At 42.7% G+C, this 14,647-nt stretch overlaps 2 protein-coding genes across 2 annotated transcripts in view; both read right to left on the reverse strand.

The window, feature by feature from the left end:
* LOC310775420 (NACHT, LRR and PYD domains-containing protein 3-like) overlaps positions 1-14,647 on the reverse strand; it is an 888,839-nt gene that overhangs the window by 242,812 nt on the left and 631,380 nt on the right. The window lies entirely within an intron of this gene.
* The window catches only part of LOC310774939 (eukaryotic initiation factor 4A-III-like), a gene marked incomplete at its 5' end in the record, with an annotated part of 39,724 nt that continues 29,391 nt past the window's right edge, over positions 4,315-14,647 (reverse strand). Inside the window, 6 exons of the mRNA XM_083635029.1 lie at positions 4,315-4,453; positions 6,194-6,321; positions 8,252-8,359; positions 8,809-8,924; positions 11,289-11,427; positions 13,916-14,057. Of these exons, the coding sequence (XP_083491155.1) occupies positions 4,437-4,453; positions 6,194-6,321; positions 8,252-8,359; positions 8,809-8,924; positions 11,289-11,427; positions 13,916-14,057 (650 nt within the window). The 3' untranslated portion in view covers positions 4,315-4,436. The remainder of the gene's footprint in view (positions 4,454-6,193; positions 6,322-8,251; positions 8,360-8,808; positions 8,925-11,288; positions 11,428-13,915; positions 14,058-14,647) is intronic.

Raw genomic sequence — 14,647 nt, forward strand, 5'->3', positions numbered from 1 at the left:
TTGTTTTTCCTCTGAAATAAAAACATGTTTTACCTTGGAAGATGTTTTGCTGGTGAATTCACAGCATCCAGATCAAGTCAGAGACCTTCTGCCTTCACCTGGAGAGGAGACACACACTGCTTACTGTCCTTACTCAGCTCTTCTGGGCAGAGATGAGAAGTAACTAAGTACAAATACTTCATTACTGTACTTAGGTAGGATTTTCAGGTATGTGCACTTTACTGAGTATTTATTTTCCTGAGAACTTTTTACCTTTACTCCCTACATTTTAACACATCTGTACTTTCTACTCTTTACATTTTCAAAACAGGCTCACTACTTTAGTTTTATTGCACAACAGACAAAATTATGTAACCTATCGTTGTTTGTGTCTCTCATCTCGCGCCCTCCCAGCTTTCCACCTTTTTTGTGGAAACACCATATCGCACAAATTATGAATCAAAGTATGGACTTTATACATCTTAAAACTTGTTTGGAGGGGATATTTTAAATTTAATAGTCTTTAAATTATATTAATATAACGTGAGTTTCAGTTACCTTTGTACAGAAACACAACAAGTAACTGTAGTCCTACTTAAGTAAAGAATGTGTGCACTTTTCCATCTCTGGTTCTGAGTCTCTGTGAACATTTGATCTGAGGGTGCGGCCTCAGAACTTCAAACACGTCTAGTCTAGTCTGGCACTAGTCTCAACGCCAGACCCATGAGTGCTTACGCTGATGCACTACGTTACTGCATGCTGCAGATCTCTCTCTGGGTCTGGGACACTCCTCTCAGCCAGCTGGTGTAGGAAGTGAACCGTTCACTTGGCCAGTGATTGGCCAGTGGTGGATTCACCCTTCATCAATCAGTAACGACTTTGCGATCAGTGACAGCACGGGAGGCGCAGGCCATTTTTCTAACCACTCTTTCATTGGTGCTACGACCTGTCACTCATTCAATTTCAACCCCCCTAGACCCGCCCTCAAATACCAGCTGTGGCTGTGAAGCAGCACAGATGTAGTATGTGGAGTGCAGTGATTCAACGTAATATTTGAGTCTGGGGAGAGACTAGTCTGACAGCAACCACAGATCAGGTCATGTTGTTCTACTGTCTGGCCACTAGATGGAGACATTGACCACATCATCTACAGGGAACTAACGAGTAGAGCAGCACACAGACATGTAATGCATAGAGGAGTTGACAGTGACAGAGTGAAAATGACAGGTACAATATCAAAAGTTTCTTACTGAGGTGGAGCATGTGACAGGAAGTTAACTCTTCCATTTTATTAGAGCAAGATATTTTACTGTCTTGTGATTACATAGTTTTACTTTGCACTTTATTTTGTCATTTATTCTATTCAACATATTGTTGGTTGTAACTTGCTTCATCAGGTCTTAGGCCTACTTGAAACAATAAGTGTTACATTAAAATATAGTTTACACAATATTGTTGATTAAGAATTACGACCGAACACGTTCCCCGGCCGTACTACTCACTGCTCAGAGCCTGGCTTCTATCAGCTGAGATGGCTGAATGCTCCCAGTTCCTCAAATCTCAGGCGACAATGAAAATCAGAGTTCCAAATAGCCGTTATTTTGATCAACTTACTTGACTATCTTTTTTTTTATGGTCCGAAAGCTTCCTGTTAGTATCGCTGGCTGATAGTGAGAATCAACGGAACTGAAAATCTTCACCTCAAACCTGCAGGCAGAAAACAACACAAGCATTACAAACTACTTTAGGGTGTTTTCACACTTGGAACCCTTTAAAAGAACTGAACTCAGACCTCTTTAAGTGGAGCAACAACAAAAGGGCTTTTCACACTACACTTAGCTGGGGTTAAGTCAGTCTCGCGTTTAGCGGAGGAATACGGTAGTTGTACGGTTGGGAGGAAATAGTGCCGAATGAGAGGGCTGTTTGACGGTAAAGTAAAGCGCTGAACATTGTCAAAATAGAGCGTGCATGTACACTGATATTGATTTGTTTAGGTGGGCGTTGTTTTAGGTGGCTAAATTATGTTTTAGTTCTTGGCCCCCTGTACTAGAGAGACATAACTGTGCAGGCTGTTGCTTCAGAGTGCTGGGTCTCGATACACGGTGCACTCAGCGTCCAGAACACTGTACCTATTTCAGTTAGTGTATGGAACTAGCTGATAGGACCCCACTTCAAACAAACCCAACTATCCCTTTAAGCCTATCAGAAAACCGTAAATAGGCACATGGCATGGGCATAAGAGGTAGAACTCGGGCGATACGCTGAAGCTGTTACGAGCAAAGAGCCAACAATGTGATATTAAAGTGAATCTGGAGCACTTTGTGTTCACACTGCACAGGTGAAGTGAACCACAAAGGGGACTTGGATGTGAACCGAACTCGGACCACCTCCCGAGTCCTGATCAGGTCGGAGTTCGGTTCACTTCAGAGGGGTCTGACTTCTGTAATATGCACAACAAATGCTGACTAAAGAGGTCCGAGTCCACTTGGAGGGCTGAAAGGGACCAAGTGTGAACAGAACACACTTTATACTTGAACATGAAAACACAAACATGTTGGAAAACCATTTGAGCGATGAGTAGTTTTGAAGCTAACGTAGCTGGCCTAAACATCAGACAGCCAGCCACACCTTCAACAGCTCAGCTGTAGATTTCCTCAGGTTCTAGTGTAGATAAGCTAATGGCAGGTGGTAACATTCACTAAAGATCTGCTGGTAGTCAGGGAAGTAAACAATTATTTTAAAAACTGTCAAACTCTTGTTACAATACCTTTAGCTGGAGAAAGTTATCTGCGCCACACCGAACAAGGAAATGAACCAACCCAGAGGGGGGAGGAGGCTTCTTCTGAGAAAGTTATCTGTGCCACACCGAACAAGGAAATGAACCAACACAGAGGGGAGGAGGCTTCTTCTCTCTCTTCTTTTTTCTAGTTGCCAAAAAAGTTCTTGTTGGAGGAAGTGAAACTTCAAAATATGGTTTGAAGGCTGGAACACTTCCTGCTGCTGCTGACCTAACGTTAACCCTTTCAGCAGAGAACATAAAAAGAGAGGAGAGGGAGGGGGTAGAGAGCAGGGAAGAGCTAGAGCACACATGGGCAAAACACGGCCCGCGATGGAATTGCAACAACAAAAAAAACAAAAAAACTTTTTTTTTTTTACACACACAGTGCACCTGAATGCAACATGCAAGATACCCGCTGAATAAGTGTCCAAATGTTCATGTCATATTCTGGCCAATACTCTACTTCTGTTTCAGTCTGGAATATGGAATATCTTTCAATAATCTTTATGAGTAAAAGGCTACATTGAAGTAGAAATTTAAATAACTCAAATAACTCATTGGTTTTGGATTTATTTAGCTTCAAGACTGCATTTTTGTTTGTGTGACCCTCAACACAGGCTTTGATCATCCCGGGACACTTATGCTTAAATAAACCCACTCATATTCTGATTTATTTCAAGAAAAACATTTCAGCTAGTGGAAAAAATTCTAATTGGATGGTAACTTTATAATCTAGCAGCCATATTGGCAGGTGGTCAAAAAAGTTAATTTCAAGCCCTGAGAGCAGGTGGTGACATAGGAGTGAGTGAGAAAATGGATCAAATATTGGTGGTTAAGACCAGAATAATGACATCACAACTGTTAATTTAAAATGAGTTATTCCTCTAAACCTGGCTTCAAATGCACCAAATTTTTCGCGCTGGCGCCGTTCGGCCCTCAGCAAAACCTGGTAGCGAGGAAATTTTTTGTGGCCCTCTCTATCATCAAAGTTGCCCATCCATGGGCATGCCAATATTTGTTTGGCCCCCGGCAACAATCTGGGTTTTTCATGTGGCCGCCCATGAAAAATAATTGCCCACCCCTGAGCTAGAGGAAGAGAGGGGGGAGACTCCCTCAAAAACTATGGTGATGGTGATATGGTAAAAACAGTAGGAAATAAGTGAAGGTTTAGATTCTGGAGAAACCACAGAGGTGTTGGCTCTGTATTTAAACCTGTCAATTAAACATTGTCCTTTACTGACTCTGAGGAAGACACTGTCCAAACATCTGTTTGCACCCAATGACATCATACTAATGACATCGCTAAATCGACCGTGTGGCTCCAGAACCATCCTTTACCTTACATCACTTTTCTGAGCCACTGGCTCTGATATTCCCTCTGTCCTGCAAAATACCAGCTGTCAGCAGCAGAGTGTGTGTGTGTGTGTGTGTGTGTGTGTGTGTGTGTGTGTGTGTGTGTGTGTGTGTGTGTGTTAATGTGGTTTTTAAATGAGGTGAGACTCGGATGTGGAACCAAAGGATCTTTATTTACAAAAAAAGCATCAGACAGCAACATTCACCACAAACTCTAACTCAGACTCTGGCCTAAAATGATTTAAAAAACAAAGTAAAACAGGAAGTCAGGAAATAACAGGAAGTAAAGGGGTGAAGGAGCCGTGGTTCAGCAGCTCCTCCTTGTCTAGATCAGGTCGGCCACTGCAGACAAAACAAACAAACAAACAAACAAACAAATAATCAATCAATAATGAACAGAGGAAACAGACAGATGGAAGCTGTGAACGTGTCTGGAGACAGGAGGCAGGACTGGAAGGCAGGGATACTCAACTTGCTTTGCCCGGGGGCCACTTTCATGAAATGATAGAAGAAGGCCAGGGGCCAGTTAATAAACAAACTATATACATTTTTCTCTAGCGGATTGTAGGTTTTTGGGGTGTCAGCCGGAGTTTAGTCTGACAATGTTGTGCACACCGGATAGTTAGTTAGGTTAAGTACATACATAAGTGCCTGGGTAGCGAGCAGACGGCGGTATTTGACAATTTAGCTGGAGCTCAGCCAAACTTTATTTCACATTAGTTTGTATTGTAAACTAGATTCTAATTCACAATGAAAACTAACGTAAAATTATTAGAAAATGGTCGGGGGGCCACTCTGCACCCTGTCACGGGCCGCAAGTTGAGTATCACTGCTGGAAGGACTTGTCTTGAGCTGTCAACAACTTTTAGAATTCTACAAATTCTTGTCTGAAAAAAACAACATATCCATGTGGGTGTTGCATAACCTCAAATCCAATCTGGTAATCCAGAGTCTATTTTTATTTGAAAAATAGACTCACACCGTCACTTCCTTTTCTGCGTCCGTGCTCCACTGTTTACAGTCTAAATAGCAACTTGCACCGCAACTTTCCAGTAATTTTCAACTGTTGTTGTAAGACGAGTTGACGTCTTCTATGCAGTGTGTTTATGAGTTAAGGTTATTTGCGAATAGCCGAAAGGGAAAAGCCGAAAGGGAAAAGCCGAAAAGGAAAGCGGAAGTGATGGAAAAGCCACCTTCACTTCCTTTTCCGCGTCCATTTCGGCTATTTGCTAATAACATTAACGCATAAACACACTAGGGATGCAACGATTTTTATTTTTTTTATGTACGATAGGGGTGGGCGATATGACCAAAATCTCATATGCAGATATAGGTAATTTCATATCCCGATAACGATATACATCACGATATAGCATATTTTTTGTAAATTCAATTGATAGTTTATATAAAATGACCACATGGCCATTTATTTATGTAGCAGTTTAACCAGTTAAACTTTTGTCAGTCAAATCCCACAAAGGATACATGCATTCAGAAAACAGATAAGCATGGCTATTCTTAACAACCCAAACAAATGTATAATGAGTTGCAGGGCAGTGCTCTGAAGACCAGTGCGGAGAGACTGTAGAACAGTGATACTCAACCTGCGGCCCGCGATGGAATTGCAAAAAAATAATAATAATAATAATTACAGTGCACCTGCAAGATACCCGCTGAATAAGTGTCCAAATGTTCATGTCATTCTGGCCAATACTCCACTTCTGTTATAGCATTTCAGTCTGGAATAGGGAATATCTTTCAATAATCTATGATTTAGCTGCTAAATTGTCAAATACCGCCGACTGCTCGCACTACCCAGGCACTTATGTATGTACCTAACTATCCGGTGTGCACAACATTGTCAGACTAAACTCCGACTGACACCCCAAAAACCTACAATCCGCTACTGAAAAATGTATGTTTGTTTATTAACTGGCCCCTGGCCTTCTATCATTTCACGAAAGTGGCCCCCGGGCAAAGCAAGTTGAGTATCCCTGCTGTAGAAGGCCGAGACGATCAGCCAATAACAGAAGGCCAGCTCGTGGGCATCATGGGTGTGTGTGTGCGTGCGTGTGCGAGTACCGTTCATGGGCATCTCGTCGATCTGGGTGGAGTAGTACTGCTCGATGTCTCTCAGGATGCGGATGTCGTCGTTCTTCACAAAGTTGATGGCCACGCCCTTCCTGCCGTAACGCCCGGACCGACCAATCCTGTGAGGGGGGGGGGGGGGGGGGGGGTGATGTTACTTCAGGGGTTCCCAACCTTTTTAGCTCGTGACCCCGCTTTGAAGTCACAAAAATCTAGGGACCTGAGACCTTCAAATTCAGTACTAGTGATGTCATTCGTGCACAAATTACATCACCGGTCCACAACTTAATTACTCAAATCAACTCAAAGTAACAGTCAAATTAAATGAACTCTCACAAAACTGTTTACAGATTTTGGATCTACTACTGATTTCGTAATGATACAAAACTGGTTGAAAATCAGTTTCCCTTAAACTCAGAATTCTGACTTTAATCTTGGAAGTCTTCTGACTTTATTCTCAGAATCCTGACTTAAAGTCAAAGTGAACCGGAGGCGCATGCAATAGCACGCGCGTCGGAGACTGAAAACAAATTGAGAGGCGGACCATATGCGTGTCCATGATTTGATTTGACAATTCTGTCGACTGGCTTTAGCATTAGTCAATCGGCGTGTTATACCCCCAAATCGAGTGGGATTCAGCGTGTTGTCGTCCTACGCGAGTGGGATCCGCGGAGTACCAGGCAGCCACTTGCTTGGTGCGGAGCGAGCGGACAATCCGATGAATGGGTGCTGCCTGGAATCTCCGAGGGCAGACCCCTGACTACCACGCTCTCAAGCGCGCGCCTTTTACGATATTTCTGTAAATACGATATTCCTGGAATAGTTTTAACGAGCCAGTTACATTTCTTTGCATTCTTAGAGATTATAGTTTTAGTTTTTTGTTCATGTTTCATGCAATTGGCCAAGTTAGCAGTTAGTTTATGGGATAGGAATTCTGCCAAATGACCGGCACTAGGCGCCATTTTCTACTTCATTTGGAAGAGAAAATTATCCTGAAGATTTGATTGACAGCTGCATGTCGTGATATGATTGGTTGAAATGGGGTAGAAATGTGATACTACTAGGTGACGTCAGCAAACTGTAGATTAGTGTTATCAATGAAATCTTGAAAAATGAACTTTTGATGTGAAAAAGTGTGAAAAACTAAAGGAATTAGACTGTTGTGATTTTTTTGCATACCCAGGTATTTTAACTAAAAGAAAAGAAGTCATTCTTGGGTTCAGCTCGACTTTAAAGCAGCTACGAGCAAGATTTTCGAATGTTATTAAACAGTATAATTATAATATTGATGCATCACATCTTACCTATAATAGTAGCTGAGACCAAAGCCGTGTGAATCGGAGATTGCTCTCTTGATGATTATAGAGTCTGTGTCTGTCTACTAACCTCGCGTCACCAGGCTCTCTCTCTCTATCGGTCTACCGGCGGGCCGGATAAACCCGGAAGTGAAGTGAAACGGTTTACGGCAGCTGCCTGCCTTCAACCATTTCGCTCTGCCTAGCAACAGACCATAAACACGGAGAACGCCATGCAGGGGCTTGCTACTCTTGCGAACATCTCTCGTTATATTCTAACAGTTTGTTTGGAAGTAATTTTGTTATTTTGTGGTTATGCCATGTGGTTATGTAGTGGCTGCCGCAAACCGTTTCATTTCACTTCCTGACCTGCCCCGGCCGCAGACAGACTATTTTGTCAAGACAACACTGGCCGATTCACTCGGGGTTCAAGCGAGACTACTCGGCGTTGGTCTCGTCTACTATTAGAGGTAAGATGTGAGGCATCGATATTAAATTTAGACTCTTTAATAACAATCGAAAATCTTGCTCGTAGCTGCTTTAAACTCAGAACTCAAATAAATTTTTCACATGTGGCCCTAATCCTCTTCGGTAGCTTTTAAATTGTGTGGTGTGTAAACATTTTTCACATTTTTCTCTGTTGTTGGGCAGGACATAGTGTGTGTGTGTGTATTTGTGGTTGTGTACATATACAGCTCTCCGTTGTTGGGCAGGCCATAGTGTGTGTGTGTGTCTGTGTGTAGTTGTGGTTGTGTACCTGTGTATATACAGCTCTCTGTTGTTGGGCAGGTCATAGTTGATGATGAGGGAAACCTGAGGAACATCCAGACCTCTGGCCCACACATCTGTAGAGATCAACACACGACTGCACACGCGCACACACACACACACACACACGCATGCACACACACACACACACACACGCACACGCACACACACACAATGAGTAATGATGAGTAACGTTAAATAACAGTGAAGTCAACAGTCACAGCAATGTGTCAGAGAAATCAAATGGTCAAATGCTAATCCCGCTGTGTCTGTGACTGCATCGGTGTCTGTGTGCGTCTCTGTGTCTATCTGTCTTTGTGACTGTCTGTTTCTGTGTCTGGCATTAGTGGTGGCATGTGTAGAGACATGATTTCCGCAATGCAGAAAATGTGGGCGGAATCACGGACTTTGGACTTTATAATCGTCAGATTAATTGATAATGAAAAGAATCGTTAGATGCAGCCCTGATGACTACAGCAAAACCAGGCTGTCTTCAGGTGGTTCTGGTCGACAGGCTTGTGATCTACGGGGTTCTAGGTGTGGTACCTGGCTCCGGATCTGAACTCCTTCATGATGGACTCCCTCTCCTTCTGGGGCATGTCTCCGTGCATGGAGGAGACGGTGAAGTTCGCCTCGCGCATCTTCTCTGTCAGCCAGTCCACCTGGAACAGAAGTGACCTGGGCTTACAACAGACAACAGGCTCCTACACATTTTCAATCTTTTGTTGTTTTGAAGATGTTGTCTGGAGTTCGGGGTGGTGAATGTCTCCACGATCTGCCTTTCCAGACAGATCGTTAGTATCGTGCTACATGCACCCTATTCTTGACTGGATGTGATTTTAGTGCAAACCCTCTGTTCTCGACTGGATGTGATTTTAGTGCAAACCCTCTGTTCTTGACTGGATGTGATTTTGGTGCAGACCCTATGTCAGGGTTCATACACATTTTGACCAATGGATTTAGACTTTTCAATGATTTTTAAACCAAATTTCCATGAACAAACATTCTCTCGGCATATACATGAAAACGTGAGTAACAACATTGTACATTTATTGATATAAATAATCATCAGTAATATGGATACAATGACTAAGTGGGTAAAGGCAAATCATAGAACAGCTAGTAAGAACAGCCTGGTAAGTTCAGAAAATTACACCCCACAACTGCAATGCAACCTTTAAAACCAGGAAAAGACAAACACTTATGCCATATCACCATATTCAAAATCTAAGACCAGTTAAAATTTTAATTGAATTAAAAGTTGAATTTCTCTCTCTCTCACACAGTTCATGAATGCTCATGAACTGGCATTTTGATGGAGCTGTTCTGGTTCACTGTGGATTCAGTTTTTGAATAGTGAAAATCCTTGATGCAATTGACCGTATATGCACGCAGGGCTCGAAATTAGAGCGGAGGTAAAAAGCGTATTTTAACCTCTGCTAAATTGACAGCCTACATCGGGCGAATCAATCGCTTGCACTTGTTGCCGAGCTCGTATGATGAGGAGATGAATCAAAATGCTTACCACCAATAAAGCCGAAGCCAGAACGAGTGCAGGAGAGCTAACGCAGGTGCCAGGTGTGAGTGGGAGAGAAAGGTGTGTAGCCCAAGTTGTGCGCTGTGCACTGAGACTGTCGCAGTTATTACTTTTAGCTGCGTTGTTTTTTTTTGTTGCAACAATTTAAGCTCAAGATTGACTTGACATGTATTGATTAATCAATCATCAATCAATATATTAAAATAATTTGCTTCAAATTTTACTCTGGCCTCTTATTTAAGTGTGTATTCTTCAACGGAATACCTTATCTACCGGTACTTGAAATGTACTGGAAAAAATGGATATATGTGGATATATGTGACACAGAAATGTGTTTTTTTGGCCGGTAAGAAATATGGTTGGCGGGTAGATTTTTTCCATCTACCCGCCACTGGTCAGTGGGTCAAAAAGTTAATTTCGGGCCCTGTATGCACGCACACACACACACGCACACACACACACACACACACACACACACACACACACACACACACACACACACACACAAAGTATTTACAACTAAACAGTCTGAGTTCTCGTCTCTAACTCCTGAGTGGTAATGCCTGAATGCTTGAGTCTGAGTCCAAGTCATCAGTACTCAAGTGTAAGTCAAGTCACAACTCCTGAAAACAAGTCCAGGACCAAATGGGCTAGAACTCTGGTCCTGACTCCTGACAGATAGATGGAGCTAAGAGGCTTGAGCAGGTAAGTTGTGTGTGTCCAGACAGAGACAGACACACACACACACACACACACACACACACACACACACACACACACACACACACACACACACACACACACACACACACACACACACACACACACACACACACACAGAAAGACAGTCAGTCAGACAGCCAGTCAACCAGTCAGTCAGACAGACAGACAGACAAACAGGCAGAGACAGACAGTAGGGCTGTTCAATTTGGCCTAAATTTCTCATAAGTGACACAATTTATGCTTTTACTCTGAAGGCAGAACAACCTTCGAGGAAGCAGCACCTACGTACATGAGAGAGAGCCGCCGTACTGTAATTAATCCTAATTAAAGTGAAAATTGATTGACAATTTTCTTTTTTTACATCGGCCTAACTAATTAATTATTCAAATTATAATTCAAAATCAATTGTGCAGCCCTAACAGAGAGACAGGCAGAGAGAGAGAGACAGACAGCCAGTCAGTCAGTCAAACAGGCAGAGAGACACACAGAGAGACAGTCAGACAGACATGCAGAGAGACAGTCAGTCAGTCAGTCAGACAGACAGTCAGACAAACAGGCAGATAGACAGAGACAGGCAGACAGACACACAGACAGAGAGACAGACAGTCAGTCAGACAGACAGACAGTCAGACAGACAGGCAGAGACTGACAGAGACAGACAGGCAGAGAGACAGACAGACAGAGAGACAGACAGAGACAGTCAGTCAGTCAATCAGAGAGACAGAAACAGAGACAGTCAGTCAGACAGACAGACATGTGGTCTCACCTTCCTCTTGGTGTTACAGAAGATGACTGCCTGGGTGATGGTCAGTGTGTCGTACAGATCACACAGTGTGTCAAACTTCCACTCCTCTCTCTCCACCGCCACAAAGAACTGCTTGATGCCCTCCAGAGTCAACTCATCACTGAGAGAGAGAGGGAGAGAGACAGAGAGAGAGGGGAGACAGATAGAGAGAGAGACAGAGAGAGGAAGAGAGACAGAGAGAGACAGATAGAGAGGGAGACAGATAGAGAGAGAGACAGAGAGAGGAAGAGAGACAGAGAGAGGGAGAGAGAAAGGGAGAACTCAAACCTCATACACAGGGATGTTTTATTGCAGGGGTATTCAAATAAAATTCAAAGAGGTCCACTTAGAGAAAATGTACTCGAGCAAAGGTCGGGAACATCGCAACGTCTAACTTTTGTGATGATTCAGTGCCATATATATTGAAGTAGCCTAATAGTTCTATCAACGTCTGCATGTAGTCAACAACTGACTGTTAAAGGGGCCATATTATGCATTTCTTAATTTTGTATCATATGTTGTTACAATCTCGGATAGTCATATTAAACATGGGCTAAGCTTCAAATAAATATGTGAAAGTGTTTTAATGTTACCCCCATGAACCCCCCCTCCCGCCCATGAACTCTCGTAGACGAGATGACATGGATTTATGCCGATTTTGTGCGAGAACCATAGTTTTGGTGACGTCAGGTAGGACTTGTTACCATGGTGATGCCAACTTTGCCAAGCTTAGCCCGGGGCCGCGGCGCGAGCGCCCTGCCCCTCCCTTCCCTGTCCTGACATTCCAGTAGACTGCCGCGACAGTGTAATCACAAGGGATTTCTGCATTTTGGCCGCATTTCAATCTAGTATTAAACATACTATTGGTTCATGTTGGAATAAAAACACTGTTTGTATCGATAAATATGCACCATTACTACTACAAAATGAAAAAATAATTTTGAAAAAGACCGAAACAACAACTTAAATCGAGCTCTGTTTAGAGGGGGGAAATCAGCGTCAGGCTGCCTGGAGGAAAACGGCACACCAAAAAAATCGTCACTCCTCGCCTTTGAGAGTAAATCTCCAAGGCTGTGAGGACTTTTCTCTCTCTCTCTCTCTCTCTCTCTCAAACAAACTTTCCCCCCGCTGCCCGCCTGGAGTATTTCGGAGGGTGGGGCTTCTTGAAGGGACAGGACCTAAAACAGAGCGTTTCAGACAGAGGCTGAACTGAAGGGGGCAGTGAGAGCCAGTACAAGATAAACTGAGTTTTTTAAACTATGAATGATGCAATAAGTTACTCTACTGGAGGCCAACAATAAAATAATAATACATTATATTAGCAAAATATGGGCCCTTTAAATCAAATAAAGTAATTCAGTATTTCAACAATGTTTATTTACAGAAAAAATATAAATAATATAAAACATGTAACTGGTATTACATGTTTTAATAATAAATACATTATATTTTCTCTTTCAAGTAAAATAAGGGCTGCATTGAAAAATGAAAATACATAGCAGAGAGCCTAATTTTAGAAAAAGGAAATAAAAAGTGTACCATGAGTTCAGTTTATCTTCTTTTAGTTAACTGCACTCCAAAACTATCTGAGCACATTTGAACAATTCCCCCACTTTCTCTTGTTCAATGAGAGAAGTGTGCCCTGCTGGCAGAACCCTCCTGATAAGATAACGTTATCTCACAGTGATATCAGTGGGCGGGAGTACCTGCCTTGACAGACAACTCCTTCAGCCAATCAGCGTCACCACATGCAGTCCAAAATAATCCATCCATCGTAGAAGAGCGACGAAAACATATTTTTGGCCGATAAACTCCGCTGGTGCATCATAGTGTTCGTGTTTAATTGTTGTTATTGAGCCTATTTCTGCAAGAACTGCACTTGTGGCTGTTTATCTCATTGCTTTTTCGGGAAACGGGAGCAGCCATTACTCCTCTAAGCAGCAGCTTGAGCGGCACGCCTGATTGGCTGAGTAGCATCACATGGGTTGCCAGTGGCGACCCTGATTGGCTGAGTAGCATCACATGCGATTATCAATGCATGCAATTGGTCTGTGGCCGGTGAACTCGTACCGTGAAGTCTAGAAACGCTGCACCGGTTAAAATCGAGACGCTCCGTCAAACTTTAATGATCCTCAATGATTTATATATATATAGTCTGGGTCCGGACCCGGACCGCGGTCCGCCATTTGGTGATGTCTGTCCTATTGGCTGTCACTTGATATAATCAAAAGTAATGTATTCATCTAATCATCGATTTGGAAACCCCTATGTTGAGGTGTGTTTTTAGACAGACACATTATCAAATGTTGCACACTATATTACAGCTATTTAAAAGAAATATGTTTTTTGTATGTTTTCCCCTCATTTGGGAAGGTGGTCCTTAGATTTATTTTAATAATCAAAAGTGAGCCTCAAGTTACAAAAGGTTCAGAGCTGCTGCTAATAGATTCTAGATATTCATATTCTAGATTGGTTAGACTCTGGATTGACCTGCTGATAAATAGAATCTTTAAAATCTACTAAAACCTTTCTATAGATCCGGTATCATGTGACGATCCTGGAGAGAGAGAAAGAGAGAGAGAGAGAGAGAGAGAGAAAGAGAGACTGACCGTTTGACCAGGATGCGGATGGGGTCGGTCATGAACTTGTTGGTCATCTCCAGTATCTCGTGGGGCAGCGTCGCACTGATCAGACACACCTGGGTGGCTGGGGGCAGGTAGCGGTACACATCGTAGATCTGCTCCTTAAAGCCTGAGCACAACAACAACACACTTAGCATTCAAGCTAATGGGTTGTATGCCTCAACAAGTCAAGTCTACATCCATGTCTGTCCAGACTCTACTGACCTAAATGCTTCCAAGCTTCAATCGATGCCATGGTAATAATCCATGTCCAAATCAGTATTCGAATGCGTCAGTTTCCCCCCCCTTACATTTCTTTTTAAATAGTAAGCCAACATTATTAATTGTGCACAGGGCTGTACAGTGCTACATTATGTACAGTGCCACAGTTTTGCTTGCATATGCTAGTGAGTTGCAAGTGTAACGTTGCGTTAAAGCAATCTCTCTTCTTAATTCAACAAAAAGAACCGATAAGAATACCGTTGACGTACCGGATCAATAGAGCTCAACAGACACGTGACTTTTCGTGACGTAATTTGCCCCGGAAGTATGTTCCACGCCCATTTTCTCCAAAGACATTTTGATAAATCCAAATATAACGAGTTTTAAGGCTCGTAAGTTTCAAGCCAACACGTGATCCAGAGAATCGTGAGTTACCATAAAACATTTGGTTTAAACGACAACAAAAAATAACAACGGGATTTTCCCGTTATTTTATTC

Source organism: Poromitra crassiceps (genome assembly GCF_964638095.1).
Source record: "Poromitra crassiceps genome assembly, chromosome: 4".
NCBI classification, from domain to species: Eukaryota; Metazoa; Chordata; class Actinopteri; order Beryciformes; family Melamphaidae; genus Poromitra; species Poromitra crassiceps.